The sequence below is a fragment of the Phocoena phocoena genome, chromosome 8 (genome assembly GCF_963924675.1).
Source record: "Phocoena phocoena chromosome 8, mPhoPho1.1, whole genome shotgun sequence".
NCBI classification, from domain to species: Eukaryota; Metazoa; Chordata; class Mammalia; order Artiodactyla; family Phocoenidae; genus Phocoena; species Phocoena phocoena.
In genome coordinates, this window is record NC_089226.1 from 68,338,778 (window position 1) to 68,355,192 (window position 16,415).

At 41.7% G+C, this 16,415-nt stretch overlaps 1 protein-coding gene across 1 annotated transcript in view; it reads left to right on the forward strand.

Moving 5' to 3' along the window:
• Positions 1–16,415, forward strand: part of SPON1 (spondin 1) — a 273,019-nt gene that overhangs the window by 18,829 nt on the left and 237,775 nt on the right. Inside the window, exon 2 of the mRNA XM_065881683.1 lies at positions 1,389–1,495. Coding sequence (XP_065737755.1) covers positions 1,389–1,495 — 107 coding nt within the window. The remainder of the gene's footprint in view (positions 1–1,388; positions 1,496–16,415) is intronic.

Below are 16,415 nucleotides of genomic sequence, written 5' to 3' on the forward strand. Positions count from 1 at the left end.
ATGAATTGATTTTTAAATTTTGAAAACAGTCGACACTTACGGAATACACACACTATAGATATTCCTATATATGTAGGAATGTAGAGCAATGAGTGGAGTGTTAAACTGGGGAGGGGGCCAGACCCAAAGCCTGCCTCTGGGTGGTCTTACTACCTTCAGCGTGTCTGTTGACATTTCTGTGTCTTTGTGTCCTATTTGTGAAATTAGAGGGCTTGGAATGGAGGATTCTTAGGATAGCACTAATAGTCTATAATTTTATGTTTAAAGAATCTTAGCATTTTAATGTAGGCAGTAATTTAGACCTCAATTTACATCAGTTTCAAAAAGCTTGAATGGAGCATCTCTTAGATGCCAGGCTCTGTGCTAGGTGATAGGGATACAAAGAAAATGAAAACCCAGTTCCTCTCCAGCATTAACTCACAGTCCAGTGGAAAAGGGTGGTAAAAAATAGAATTGCAATCCAGTGCAAAAATTGCAATAAAGGATTTCCATCTCAGGGGATTGTAGATACAAAGGGAGGGGCAAACACCACTGCTAAGATCCCTGAGCTAGATGTCAATGAATACCTAGTTCTCTGGGTCAATGTGGGAAGGAAGAGTTTAAAGTAGGTTCATAATTCCAACTGCTGTAACAAACAATCCCCCACAATATAAGTTTATTTCCAGTTTATGCCAAGTATAATATGGATGTTTCTGGTCCATGAGTGATTATCTGTGTGGTTATCCAGAAAGGTTCCTTACATCTTGTGGCTCTACCATCCTTCTCCTGGGGCATCAGAGTCCTCTGCTGGATCTCCTGCATTCAGCAGGCAGAGATGGGAGAGGAAGAATGGAGAATCATGTAGAAAGTCTGGATGGGCCAGGCAGGAAGTGGCATGCATCATGTCTGTTCACACTTTCCACCGGTAGGACTGGGGCACCAGCAGACCAAACTGCAAGGGAGGCTGGGAATGTGTTCTAGCTGAGTACCTACAACAAATAGGAAATGTGTTTTGCCACATCTTACAGGAGTTTGTGCTGTAAGCAGCTGGATCTCTCTTGAGCTGATCTGTGGAAGTGTAACATTAGATAACTGTCAAGACTAGAGTTGCTGACCAGGGACTAGTTTTGTCAAGTTGTGGTTACTGAGAGAGAGCTCACCTCAGCCTTGGTTGATTCAAGAATTCCTAAGTGAGATTGTAGTTCAGACGTTTAGTAGGTTCTGAAATGTGAGAGGGGGCTGGGTGGAGAGGGTGAAATTTCACTACTCTGCAGAATAAGCCTTTCCCACTGACAGCTGCCCCTGCTACCCACAGGTCTGGGATGTTGGGGAACTCAACTTTTATCCGTTTGACGAATGGAAGGCAGCTGATTCTTACGCTTATCATCTGCTTTCTTCTGTCTCTGCAGTGACACTTTCCGCTGCCCCTCCCTCTTACTTTAGAGGATTCACATTGATCGCCCTCAAAGAGAACAGAGAGGGTGATAAGGAGGAAGACCATGCCGGGACCTTCCAGGTAAGACCCCTTCTGGGCTTTTCCAGGGACCCCTGTCGCTCTAGTAGGTAGATGCCAAGTGAAAGGTGGGCCGGATCGAGGAGGCTGAGGGTAAGGAATGGGGCAGGTATCTGAGGGGGCTTCTCATGCAATTCCCTTGACCATTGGTCGGGTGAGCCAGGTCCATGGAAAGACCTATAACGGAGTAGGCAGCAAATGCCTCGCGTCTACCTTAAGGCCTTGGGGCTTGGCCACCAGGCAGGGCTCTTCTGGGGCTCACAGTACCTTGGGCAGCAGACAGTCCAGTGTGGTGGGAGCGCCGAGAACCCTGCCGAGGCACAGATGTGTTTCCTGTGCAGCCATTTCTCAGTCGACTGGCAATTTTTAAGTGTAAATGGAACAAGAGCTTAGGCTGGCCAGACTGGAGGGAGTTCAAAGCACGGGAGAAGGACTATTAAGGGAACGAAGAGATTGATTTATGAGGGAAGATTAAAAGAACTAAACATGCTTTGCTTGGCTAAATGAACAGGGCCGAGTTGAAGAGGTGGTAATGGTCTTTAAATGTCAGTCCTTGCAGAGCAGCCTCTTCCAGGGGAGGCCTCGTTTGACTTTGTACAAAAGGGCACAGCAAGACGAAAGTGGGTCAGGAGAAGAAAGGGAATCTCAAAGACAAGGGCCCTGCCAGTGAGTCATATTTCACCGTGGAATATTCTTCCAGGGGAAGTGGCAGGAACATCACCCCCTCTCAGAGGTTTAGAAAGAGGCCGGCAAGTTGTTAGAACATGTCCCAAAATGACTGGGGCGATCCTAGGAGGAGGCGCGGCCAAATCTGCTGTAACCATTTTTCATCTCAAATTTCCATTGTTCTGGAATCCATTTTTATCTGGCATTTGCAAACTCAGAAGGAAAAAAAAAAAACTCAGGAAGAATACTTACACCCATAGCTGCCTGCTGGGGATTCTGGTACAATTTGTGGGTTCCACAGAGCACCCAAGATATCTTCCCCATCCAAAGATATCTTTAACCCCTTGTGGGCAGATTGTAGTTTTGAATCCTGTGATTTAAAAAAAATGTCCAGAGTTTAGGATTCTGGACTTCTGGCCTAGTGGAACTGTTAATTCCATGATGATTGTAATGTGCTTCTATGGACCTAGATGTCAGGAACTTCCTTGGCATGTATCTGAAGGAGTTACCCGGATACAACCAATATTTGTTGGGTACTCACCATATGCCAGACACTTGGTTAAGTGCTTTACCTTATCTTGGTTTATCTTAATTTAATTAGTTTACCTTATCTTAGTTTGATTCTCACAGCAACCAAGTAGATAGGAACTATTATCCCTATTTTATAGATCAGGAAATTGAAGCTAGAGAGATTAAATCACTTACCTAAAGTGATTTAATAGTAAATAGTAAGGCCAGGCTTCTGTCTCGGGTGTCTGATTCCAGTGACTACATGTCTTCCCTATAGTACAGAACAAGCTCCTGGCCAGGTGTGTTTGGACCGTGCATCAGCAAGATTGTCATTATAGGGAAAGGAAGATTCATGCATACGTTCAGCCTATAAAGCACTAAAATAGATTCCTCTTGTTCTTGTTGTTCTAATTTACCTGGAGGTGTGAATGATTTATAAGATTGGGGCAGCTGAGAGATCTGGGTACCTGAGTGTTGGGAGGGATAAAGTTCTAAGAAGGGAAAAGTGGGGGGTGGGAGATGAGAAATGTGATCTCAATATTCACCCAAGCAAAATTTATCTGCTTTAAAATGTTGCTTAGATGTATATACGCAGAAGAGTTGAAAGGAGGGACTTGAACAGGTAGTGTATAGCCGTGTTCATAGCAGCATTATTTACAAGAGCTGAAAGGCAGAAACAACCCAAATGTCTACTGATGGATGAATGGATAAACAAAATGTGGTGTATACATACAGTGGAATATTATTCATCTTTAAGAAGGAAGGAAATTCTGACACATGTTATCACGTGGATGACCCTTGAAGACATTATGCTAAGTGAAGTAAGTAAGCACAAAACGACAAATATTGTCTGATGTCACTTATATGAGCTACGCCGTCAAATTCATAGAGACAGAAAGTACAGGGGATGTGGGGCAGGGGGAAACGGAATTATTGAACAGATGCGGAGTTTCAGTTTGGGAAGATGAAAAAAGTTCTGGAGATAGGTGGTGGTGATGCCTGTTCAACAGATGAATGTACTTAATGCCATGAACTGTACACTTAAAAATGGTAAATTTTATATATATCCTGATAAACACACACACACAAAATGATGCCTGAGTTAGGCCAGTGGGGACATGGCTTCTTTCTTTGATGCCGTTTTAATTCAGTAAACTGATAGTCCTCTCCAGCTCACTGTTGTCTCTTCTTGGCCAAATCTTGGTCCTTGCAACCAGTTGGTGAATACAGGGCCCTGCTCACAGTGGGCAGTAGGTAAATGTTTGTTGAATGAATAAATGAACAAATTATTCTTTCTACTAGTGCCCATAACTCAGTCCTATTTGGGATTGTTCCAGAACTCCTATCTCTATGCATCCATCCTTCCTTCTTCTCTTAGAGCTTCTGACATCCTTTCTTGTTACATCACAGTGGTTCTCAGAGTGTGGTCTCTGGACCAGCAGCATCAGCACCATCTGGGAACTTGTTAGAAACAGAAAATCTCAAGCCTCACCCAGACCTTCTGAATCAGAAGCTCTGAGGGTGGGGCTCCCACAGCCTGTGTTTCAGCAAGCCCTCAGGGTGAATCCAATGCCCACTCGAGTTTGAGAACCAGTGTTGACATGAGACATGGATCCAGCCCATCCAACATGAACTTCTCCACCATCGCATCAACATATCTGTTGTTTGAGCCCTAGAGGGATCAAAGTGGGAAACACACATGAAAAATGCCTAGCATACAATAATAATGCTTGTATGCCGGATACTGTTCTAAGTGGTTTACATTTTTTAACTGATTTAATCCTCAGAGTAACACCATGAGATAAGCATTATTATCCTGTTTTTCACAGGTGAGGAAATTGTGGCACAGAGCAATTCAGTAACTTTCTTAAGACCATTCAGCTCTAAGCAATAAAGCTGGGATTCAAATGCGGGCAGTCTGGCTCCAGATCCCTGCTCCCAACCATGTATACTGCCTCTCAATGTGTACATGTTAAGTGAAAAAATGAGAGTGTCTTATGACTTTTTTATGGTAGTAGTCTCTAGGCCAAGAGCTTTATATTCGTTATCCTACTTAGTTCTCATAGCAACCCTGGGAAGTCAGGATTGTTATACCCGTTTTCCAGATGATGAAACTGAGTCTCCAAGGGGCTAAGTGAATTGACCAGAGTAATCCAACATCCATGGAGGTGGAGTGTGGGGGAATGGGAGGGAAGGGACTCTGTGCCAGTGATTTTCTCACACTCATCTCCCCACCCCTGCCCTGCCCTGCCCTGTGCATTAAATGCACACTTCACTTGGGTGCCCAGTATCTCCAAAGTTAGAGGGGGAAGAATCATTACTCATGCCCCATCCTACCTCTCCTGCTTTAGACATTGTGCTCTCTATGCTTGCGCCCCTCCACTCTAGCATAAACGTCTTTTCTCTCTATACCAAAGCTGTCATCTTTGGAGTCATTTATTTATTCATCTGCATTCACTGAGGGTCTCCAATGTGCCAGGCGCTAAGGTAGGCACTGGGTTTACGACGGTGAGAAAAACAGACATAGTCCTGCCCTCAAGGAGCTTACAGCATCTTCCTTGTAATTGTGCCTTATATCAACAGGAATGGCAGACAGTCAGCAAGTCATCAGCTGGAACATGAGCAGATGATCAGAAGCTACAAATACTGATGTAATTTTTAAAATATATGCATGGCAATTAACAAATACTTAGATATACTTCTTTGTTAACACCCTCACTCCAAATATGACAGCTTTGAGGACTTGACATCAACAACAAAATTCTAATACCCTTTAAATCTGGTGGAAGATTACATTCTTAATTCTAAAAGTAACTCTGAGAGCGGGTGATTTTGCTTCTAAATGAGAGCCCTTACTCAGAGAGCACGGACTCACCAGGTACAAAAGAAACTTTAAAGCAAACTTTAATGCCCCTTTAGACTCAGTGGGGAGGGACTGGGGCTGCTTGGGACTGGGAGGGTAAGGGTTACAGCTCTCACCACCCCGGCAGAGGCCCAGGAGAAAGGGGTGGGGCTGCCTTCTCTGCTTCCAGCTGCGGGTCCAGCGTGGCAGCTTTGGCACAGACTAGGGTATCTGTCCCCAACTGCCAGAAGGGAGAGACACGGGAGTCTGATGAGCTAGCTGGGTGTACTCATGGTTAATTGAAAGTGACAAGGAATGCAGCAGCTGGACTGTCGGTTCAGAAGTAATCCACCAATCCTTTAAAACTGTATTGTTCAAAACGAGTTGCTCCCAGGAATGCTCGTGGCCCAGCCAACTGCCCAGCTCTTTCTCCCTCCTCCTTCAGGTCTCTGCTCAGAAGTCCCTTTCCCAGGGGGTGTGCCCCATCACCCTATTTGAAACTTCATTTCCCCCCTTCTGTCCCTGAGCTGAATTCCCTATCCCTCTCCACCACTTAATTTTTTTCCATTGCCTTTATTGCCATCTGACGTGCTATCTGTTTGACTTGTTGAGCATCATCTGCCCCCTTCCACTAAACTGTAAGCTCCACGGGGCAGGGATTTTTGCCTGTCTTGTTTGCTGCTATATTCCCAGCACCTTGCCCTGTGCGCCTCACAGAGTAGGCACTCCAGTTTGACAGAATTTTAAGCACAGTATTTGTACTAAAATTCAAGCTGCTAGTTTATAACACCATCACTTTATTTTATTTTTAATTTAAGGCCTACATGCATCAACTAGTTTAGGGAATAGTCTGCCAATCAAAGGAAGAAAGCTTCATTATAAAGAGGAATGTTTGCCTAAGATTCCTTATCAGTACCATACAAACAAGTATCTTTTAATAACTAATTATTCCATATTCTTTTTTTTTTTTTTTTTGCCGTACGCGGGCCTCTCACTGCTGCAGCCTCTCCCGTTGTGGAGCGCAGGCTCTTGGCGCACAGGCTCAGTGGCCATGGCTCACGGGCCCAGCCGCTCCGCGGCGTGTGGGATCTTCCCAGACCGGGGCACGAACCCGTGTCCCCTGCATCGGCAGGCGAACTCTCAACCACTGCACCACCAGGGAAGCCCTATTCCATATTCTTAATCACCTGTTTATAAACTATTTCCATTATCTCTTCACTAACAATAAATATTTATTAGCTGCTAATGAGTTCTGAGCCACGTGAGACGCTAAATGAGTTTTCAACACTTCTAAAAATAAACTGCTATTGCAAGCCTGTTCTTAGGAATTCTCTCTTACTTTATAGGAAAACTTCCTCTTTTTACACTCACCTAAGCTTAATCGTGACCCTTATAAGATATTGGAATTTTTCAATCTACTATTCACTACTATAAATAACGGAGTAAAAGTTTCTTGCATAAAGTTTTTTTCCTTATTTGATATTAGTTTGCTAGAAGAGATTCCCAGAAGTGTAATTACAGATGCAAAGGATATGGACATTTTTATATTTTTGCTATTGTGTTTCAAAGGTGATTTCCACCCCCCAGCCCTCCCCCAAATTTTCACTCAGCGCTCTTTTCAACAACTTGAATGTGGGCATTCCATCAGAGTAGCCACACCCACTGATATGAAGGGAAACATATATTCCCATATCAGGGCTGGGCGTGACAGGATTTGGGCAGGTCAAACTGATAGACCAAATCTAGCAAGATGAAAGCTAGTGGAAGAACACAGAAAGTTACCTACTTAGATCCAAATAACCTACTGCACCTGTACAAGAAGAGCGATTTGGATTTATGGCAGCACGTTAAACAAACAAACAACAACAAAAGAATCTGAGGATTTTTAGTTGCCTGTAAGTAAGTTCAGAATGAGTCATTCATGAGATAGGACCACAAAACACAAATGAGGTCCCAGTATGCATCATAGGTGCATGAACACATAGATTATCTTACGGGATTCTGATTCCGTCCTGAGATAGCCTGTAATATTCTCTTTCTTTTCCTGTAGAGTACACCTTTCTAGTGAATGGATATTACCATATAAAACATACATTGCTTTCTTTCATTCATTTACTTGTTTATTCAAATATTTCCGTATCATTTATAGCACCTACTTTCCCTTAAGTGTGGTTATTACAACTTACATACTTGCTTGTAGGATTATTTGTTTAATATTGATGTGCCATAGCAAATTGTAGGGCATAATCATATCTATTTTGTTCACTAGTGTATTTCTATCAACTAGCACTGTGCCTGGCACATGGTGGACACTCAATAAATATTAGTTGGGATGATCTAATAAAAGCACTAATTACCAGCTATGTGAAAGGCAACATACTAGGCTCTGAGCATACCGAGATGAATAATTAAGGCCTGGTCCGTGGTGTTAATTAGGAGGTCAAGATCTACAATAGAACTTCGCAACCCTGGCACGCTAGGTGTACTGGCCGAGTACAAAATGGATTATAGGAGAGCCTAGATATTTATTTCCTTGAGTATTGGGGTGGTCTTGTCTGTTTACTCGAAATGCGATCATTTCCTACCTGTGACATAAAGAGACTTGTATAGAAAGAACTCTATTGCAGCATACTAAGTGTTAAATAATTGCTGCATGTGTGCAAATAAGAAAGCAATCATTTGTAGGAAGCGAGGAGTGAGAGCTGATTTGGGAGAAGAGAAAGGATATTTATAGAGATGGTAACTTTTTTTAAATTGAAGCATAGTTGACTTACAGTGTTATATTAGTTTCAGGTGTACAACAAAGTGATTCAGATATATATTCTCTTTCAGATTCTTTTCCATTATAGCTTATTATAAGATATCAAATGTAGTTCCTTGTGCTATACAGTAGGTCCTTGTTTTTTATCTATTTTATATATAGTAGTGTATATCTATCAATTCCAAACTCCTAATTTATCCCTCCCCCCCTTCCCCTTTGGCAACCATAAGTTTGTTTTCTATGTCTGTGAGTCTGTTTCTGTTTTGTAAGTAAGTTCACTTGTATCATTTTTTAGATTCCACATATAAGTGATAGCATATGATATTTGTCTTTTTCTGTCTGGCTTACTTCACTTAGTATGATCATCTCTGGGTCCATCCATGTTGCTGCAAATGGCATTATCTTATTATTTTTTATGGCTGAGTAATATTTCATTGTGTATGTGTGTATATATACACACATACACAAACACACACACCCCACACCTTCTTTATCCATTCATCTGTTGATGGACACTTAGTTTGCTTCCATGTCTTGGCTATTGTAAAAAGTGCTGCTGTGAACATGGGGTGCATGTATCTTTTGGAATTAGAATTTTCTCTGGATATATGCCCAGGAGTGGGATCACTGGATCATATGGCAACTCTATTTTAGTTTTTTAAGGAACCTGCATACTGTTCTCCATAGTGACTGCAGCAATTTACCTTCCCACCAACAGTGTAGGAGGGTTCCCTTTTCTCCAGACCCTCTCCAGCATTTATTATTTGTAGACTTTTTGATGATGGCCATCCTGCCTGGTGTGAGGTGATACCTCACTGTAGTTTTGATTTGCATTTGTCTAATAATTAGAGATGTTGAGCATCTTCTCGTGTGCCTGTTGGCCATCTCTGTGTCTTCTGTCTCTTTGAGACAATAACTTTTGAGTTGTCTTTTGGGTAGTTTTAAAGTTTGCAGGTGGACAATGGGTGAAGATAAAGGGTTTGTGTGAAAACCACTATACTCTTTCCTCTATTTTTTTTTTTGAAGTTTAAACCATGTTTCATGTTTATTACTTTCCAACACTAAATTTTGTTTTAGAAAATTAATATGAGAAAAAAATAAGTAATAGACATTTGTTATATTTAAAATACTTAATTTTTGGTTGTAGTGAACAATATTTCATTTCTGCCCTCAACTAGTTTAAAGTGGAAAAGCACCTAACTAAATGCAGAACTTAATACACACTTAGAGCTTATAATTTAGTATAAGGGAATTAGAGACAATATACAACATAAATAAAATATACATGTGGTAGGTAATAGGGGTAATGGGAAAAATAAAGCAACTGGAATGGATAGATGCAATTTAAAATGGTGGTTATGGTGAGTTGCTAAGATAAATGGCATTTAGGTAAAGACCTAAATGCTATGACAGAGCAATCTTTCCTCTATTTTAAAACTTGCTCTATTTTAGTGTTTCACTGTATCTACTTTGACAAGCACATAGAGACCAGTGAAGGCACAGTAAACGTTTTCTTGAATGAATGAATGAACGAACGAACGAACAAATGAATGACCCAGGGGATGGATGACATGCTGTGCTAGCCCCTTCCCTTCAGGAACTGACTCGGTGTACAATGCCTCTGTGAGCTGTGATCCTAAAGGAACCATCAAAAGGACATATTTAAAAATCAATATCAAGACCTCTTCTTCAACACTTAGTTTTCGTTTTTTAATTGATGTTTAAAATCATTTAACATTGCTGCTTATCATTTAAAATGAGGAGCAGTGTGGCATGTGAGTGCCTGGGCTGGATGTCTGTCCTCAGGCTGCCATAGCCCTGGTCCCTGTTGCCTGATACCAGAAAGGACAACAAGTAGTTTCCTTCCAAGCAGGCAAGCCCTGAGTCTGGGGACCAGATGCCTTATCAGGACTTGAGCATCATTCCTCTCAACAGAGCACACCCTTGTTTTGTGATGGAAAATACAGAAAATGGTAAATACAGAGGATAAAGAAGAGATAAAATTAGTCATCTTATAATCTAGAGATAATCATTATTAGCATTTGGGTATCTTTTCTTCTAGATTTTAAGTGTGTACACACAACACACACAGGTATATGTGTAAATTAGCTCCTCTCTTTCTAGAGGTGGCCATTTAGAATTTGACAGTATCAGTGGTGGTCACACAGTTTATTATGACAGTAAAAAGCATCTCTATTTTTAGGCTGATCTTCCTCCAAAAGGATCATGTATCTTATTATTTTCCAATTCGAGCTTCGCTTTTCTATTTAGTGGGTGTCTGGAAAAAAACATGGGTGTTTTGGAGTTTGCAGATGTGAGCTCAAATTCTGCCTCTACCAACTGGGTGAAGAAGTCACTTAATTTCTCTGAACCTTAGTTCTTGCATCTATAAAATAGGCGTGATAAAGATTGTTTGGAGTATCAGATGAGATAATTTATGTAAAATGCCCAGCACAGTGCCTGGACATAATCAATGTCTCCTCCTTCTGAGTCAGCAGCCCAGAGCCCTTTCTACCTTTCTGTGTCCAGTGAATCACAAACTCCACCCCTCTGTAGATGTGGCAGACATCTCATCTTAGGTATAACTCACCAGCTGTCTGTGTGCCTCTACCAAGTGAGGAGAGAGACAGACTTCTTCAATTCTTTCTATCTTCACTGTAATATGATTGGAAGGCTATAATATAAAGTGAAAAATTTCAGTGGATACATGATACCCAGTAAATAAAAACAAAATTCTATGGGTGCTAGCTGTTTGGCTGGGCTCAATGACTGGCTTTGTGACCTACTCCACACAACAGCTTCACCGAAAATGGGATTCAAATTGTACCTTGACAAGGTCTCTACACCTCAGGGAATGAGCAGATGGAGGAAACCACGACTGTCACCTCCAGGTACTGACCGGTCTAGTTGCTTCATTTATTTTCATTCTCTCACTCCAGGCTGTAAGTTTCACAAGAACAGGGACTGTCTGTCTCTTTCACCACTGCACAACCAGTGTTGGGTGCAGTATCAGATGCTCAGTAAATATCTGTCACAAAAAGAAATAAATGTATTAATTTCCCGTCAGTCTCAGACCCATCCCATGAGGTAGGCACTATTGTCATCTCCATGTTACAGGCAAGGTAACACTGAGCGAATTAGAAATGTGACAAAAGGCACAGAGCCAGTAAATGGCAGTGAGCAAGGATTAAAACATCTGCAGTCTGTACCATTTTCTCTATTGAGCATCTCTTGTAGCTCCAGGGGCAGACGTATGGGAGAGACAGACATAAATTGACTACTTGGTCCCCTAAAATCCTTTCTGGGTCATTCCAGGGATCACATCAGGTTTATCATCTCACAGCACTTCATTTGCCATGACCTCTGAGTTTCCTGATACTCATGTCTTACTTTCATCCTATTTAGATTCTGTGCCCCCTACCCCATCTCTGAGCTCTCAAACACTTGGTACATCCCTTTATTCTAGTTCTTCACACACCGTGTAACCCTGATGTGTTAAATCCCTGTTTGCCTACAAGATTCTGCAAAGAGGCAGGAATCTGGGCTACAGCCATCTCTGTATTCCCACGGCCTCACGAAGACTTGGCACTGGCCAGTTCATAAATGTTTTCCAAATTGGTGGATGACTGCTGCTGGAATTTCTGGCCCTACCCCCTTGTTTGCTGGCATTACTTGGTCTCATGCTTTCTTGCATGGGAACTAGCATTGTTTCCACATCTATTTTTCTAAAGCTCTGGAAATCATTTGCAAAGACATGACAGAATTGTTTAGCAGACAATATATAATGTTTACTGCTCCCAAAGCACTTTTATCATGTATGTATTAAGTAGCTTAAAAATGTCAATAAGTCACCGTATGGCCTTGCAGTCCCCTCATCTTTAGAATGAGAATGATGAGCCTTCATTCCAGACCTAACTTTACCTTATAGGATGGATCGTAACTGGTTTTACAAACTTGTAAGCCATCTGTATGCTTCTTAAAATAGTTAAATCCAAAGAGCAGATGGATCATAGTTTACTTAAACAATAGCCTATTGTAGCATATTTAGGTAGATCTGTTAAATATTATAAATAATTTTTATGAAGAAAACGTTTTCATTCATTTACTTATTTTCAACAAATATTTACAAAGTCTATTATGTACAAGGCCTATTCTAGGCTGTGAGTATATAGCTGTGACAAAACAGGCAAAAACCCTTGCCCTTATGGACATTGTGTTTCTAGATTTTAGATCATTTCCATGGGATAGAGTCCCAAGTTTCTATATCAGATAGTTTCTTGGCTCTTGACATATATTGTTATATCACTATTTATCACAGCTGATCAAGTAGGAATTTGAGTAGAAGCCTAGCTCAGAGCTTACTTTTAGAGAGAATGTGTAACCTTTGTCAAGTTACTTGGTCTTGGTTTTTCCCCTTGGACACAAAACTGTCCCTCCCATTGACCCCCAGCTGATATCCGATGTTGTCCCCTAGTCCTTCATTTTGGGGAGGCCAAGGTGTTGGCTGGAAAAAGTTCCCATCCATCTACCATGTGGTTACTAAACCCCAACTTGCAAATCCCATTCTTGTGCAATTACCTTCTTGTAATCAAGACCTCTTTAGCATTTCAAGATTCTTCAAATTTGGCATCTTTTATCCAACATAGGTAATTACGGTCCTCACAGCCTATGTCCCTGCAGACTGAATGAGCCTGTATCTTCAGCTAAGCCACCAATGCATGCTTCAGGGACTGTGTATTTCCTCTTCCCTCTGCCCAGGATGCTCTTCCCCCAGATATCCATTAAATCCCACACTACCTCACTTCTTTCAGGTTCCTGCTCAGAGGTCTCTTTTGTCAAAGAGTCCGTTTCTGACCATATTTTATAAAACAATACCCCCATAACTCTTAATCCCATTTACCCTGTTTAGTTTTCTTCTTTTGACTGATCACCACCTGACATGGTTGGTATGTGCTTGCTGGTGTGTTAGCTATTTTCCCTCACTGCAACGTCAACTCTACAAGAGTAGGGACATTGCTTTGTTCAGCACTGTGTCTGTTCAGCACTATCATGGTGTCTGGCACATAGTAGGCAATAATAAATAGCAGTGCCTTTTTGAATTCAGCCCTAAAAGCCGTTGTTCTTTTTGACAATGAAATGATACTGACTCTATGTAAAGACAAGGATTCTGGCCCACGCCCTGCACTCCTTTCCTTCCCAAAGTCAGCTGACATCCCGGGGCTTCCTCGCACGTGCCCATATGAGGATGCGTGCTCACCCACACCTGGCCTGTTTCCAGAGCAGCCTGGACTTGTGCAGCTGTCTTTCTGGATCCTAGTATAGCATGTTGCCTGAATCCCAGTATAATTGTTACCATTTTAGTGGCAACATAGTCACTCCACTTCTCACTGACTGCATAAGCTTGGGCCACTTAATTTAACCTTGCCTGTCAATTTGGAATAATACTAATTCAAAGATTTGTAACGGTTAGATAAGGATTGCCAGTTTCTGCTGTGACATGTTAAGAACTTAGAAATCACCGCTCCTGTCCTCACAAGACAAAAGCTGAAAAATTGAAAATCAACAACTCTAATTAGATCCATCAGTGAGTTGAGGTCACAAGGCAAACTGCCCTTCCTCACCCCCAAACTGGAGAGACAGGGAACACTGAGAATCACAGCTTATCAGGAGCAGAAACTGCTGCAGACAGTAAGTGATCAGAATACTTACACAGTAATTGATGAACAGCTACAGGCTGAGCGTGGACTAGCTTCATAGTCAAACTCCTTAGGAGCCCAGTGTCAGGGGATCACTACATGTTTGTGAATTTTACCTCCAGGATCCCTACCAGGTTCTCACAGTGAAGATCAGAGAAAAATCCTCTCCTGTTTTAGGCAGAGGGAGGGGGAAAGTAACCATTTTGAAGTATATCCAGAGCATTCTCCTTAACAAAGATCTTCCCTCAAGGGAAACTACCAGAGCCTTACCTGACCCGGGGCGGGGGAAGGGCAATTAGCCAGCTCCGGCCCGCTCTAGCATTCTTGTCTCATAAAGGGAGTAAAAAAAAAAAAAAAAAGGCCAAGAAACTCTTCTAAAGGTCCCGGCCCAGAGATGATGGCCTGATTTAAAAAAAAAGAAAAAAAACCCTGAGATTTAATCATAGGATTCTAGACTGCTTCCCCTTCCCAATACTTGACCATCACATTAACAGGGCTTTAGTATAATAACAGTGGATTATAACCAAGAGAGCTTCAAGGCATAAACTCTATTTATGAAGGAGTTTCTAGAGAAAACCAAAGATAATAGGGGAGACAAAAATCAAGACACTGGAGGAGACTGAAGCCTCTGACACCCATACTACAGCAAACATTAAATGCACAGGCTAACCCATACATAGCCAGATGAACATAAAACCTCACACTAAAGGCTTATTTGCCTCAGTTCCTATTATCCTGTGGATTATGTCTGGCTTTCAACAAAAACTTACAAGGCATGCTAAAAGGCAAGAAAAAACACAGCCTAAAGAGACAAAGCAAACATCAGAACCAGACTTGGATATGATAGATTTCAGAATTACCAGACTGGATTTAAATAGCTATGATTAATTTGCTAAGGACTCTAATTTTTAAAATTGAACAACATGCAAGAACAGATTGTAATGTAAGCAAAGAGTTTGACATTCTAAGAAAGGATCAAAAGGAAATGCTAGAAATAAAAAACATTGTAACAGACATGAAGAACGCCTTTGATGAGCTCACCAGTACACTGGACATGGTCAAGGAAAGAATCGTGAGCTTGAAGATTTCTCAGCAGAGACTTTGCAAACTGAAATGCAAAGAGGAAAAAAAGGATGAAAAAAACCAGAACAGAATATCCAAGAACTGGGATAATAATCAAAGGTGTAGCATACGTATAATGAATGGTAATATGAAAGAAAGAAGTAGAAGTATTTGAAGATCGGATGAAATAATAAATAAAGAAGACTTATCAAAGTCAGTAGCTGGCTAATACTGAACGATCAATAAATGCTAGCCATTATGTAACTACCACTGTCGTCATCATCATTTGATAGATCAAAGTACCAGAGGAAGAGGGAAGAGTTTGGATCAAAAGGAACCTTTTAAAGAGGATGTAGTCTTGATCAGGGTTGGGAGGGAGATTTCTTTATTTGAGACAGGACAAAGGCAAGGGAAACTGGTGAAAATACATAACAATTTGAGTATGAACAAGAAATGAAGGTAAGAGTTCAAATAGGGTTCTCTCCATATAATTCTGACTTTGATAATAATATCTCCCTCACAGAATTATTGAGAAAATTAAATGATGTATAACAGTGGTTTTCAAATTGTAGTGAACATCAGAATCTCCTAGGTTCTTGTTTATAATGCATCTCTCTGGTCCCCAACCCAGAGAATTTGCTTCTATGCATCTAAGTGGTTGAGGAGTTGGAGCAGAGGACCCAAGTAAATTTATACAGGTACTCCACAGACCACCTTTTAATAAATATATAAGCGTATTGATTGTAGCCTGGCCTGAAAGATGCTCAACAAACTTTTTTTTAAAGTAGTTAGAGGCAAACTCACCTGCAGAGGGGCAAGGACAGAGCTGAGGACTCAGGAGATGGAAGAGGCTGGGAACAAGTTACAGGAGGGATGTGGTAGGAAGTTCATGAGAGATGGACACAAGGATTACCTGACGACAGAGAGACGCAGTTTAGAAAACACACATTCCTAGGAAGAACCTTCAGACTAGATTTGTAATTCTCTCCATCAACCCTCGGGAGCCTGGTTACAGGAGTCAGTGAGCAGGTGGTGTGATTTTCCCAGGGCTGGCAGACCCTGGGGTACAATGGAAGATGGGAAGGCACGGGTATCCAGCCATGGAGAGAGGAAACCAGGGTATCATTGAGAAGGTTGGTCAGAATCCAGGCTGGGGAGGCGGCAGTGCCTCCAATATCTCCCATCATAAAACAACCCCAAAAGTCCTAGGACCCCATACCCCACATCTCTTCTAACACTTCCTCATTTCTCTGCCTCCCCTTCAGAACCAAGCATCTCAAGAGAGCTGTGCCTACACATGTTTTTCCCATGTCTTCACTGTCCATTCACTTCTCAGCCCACACCAGGCTGCATTTAGCCCTTTTATCCACCAGAATGGCTCTTGGC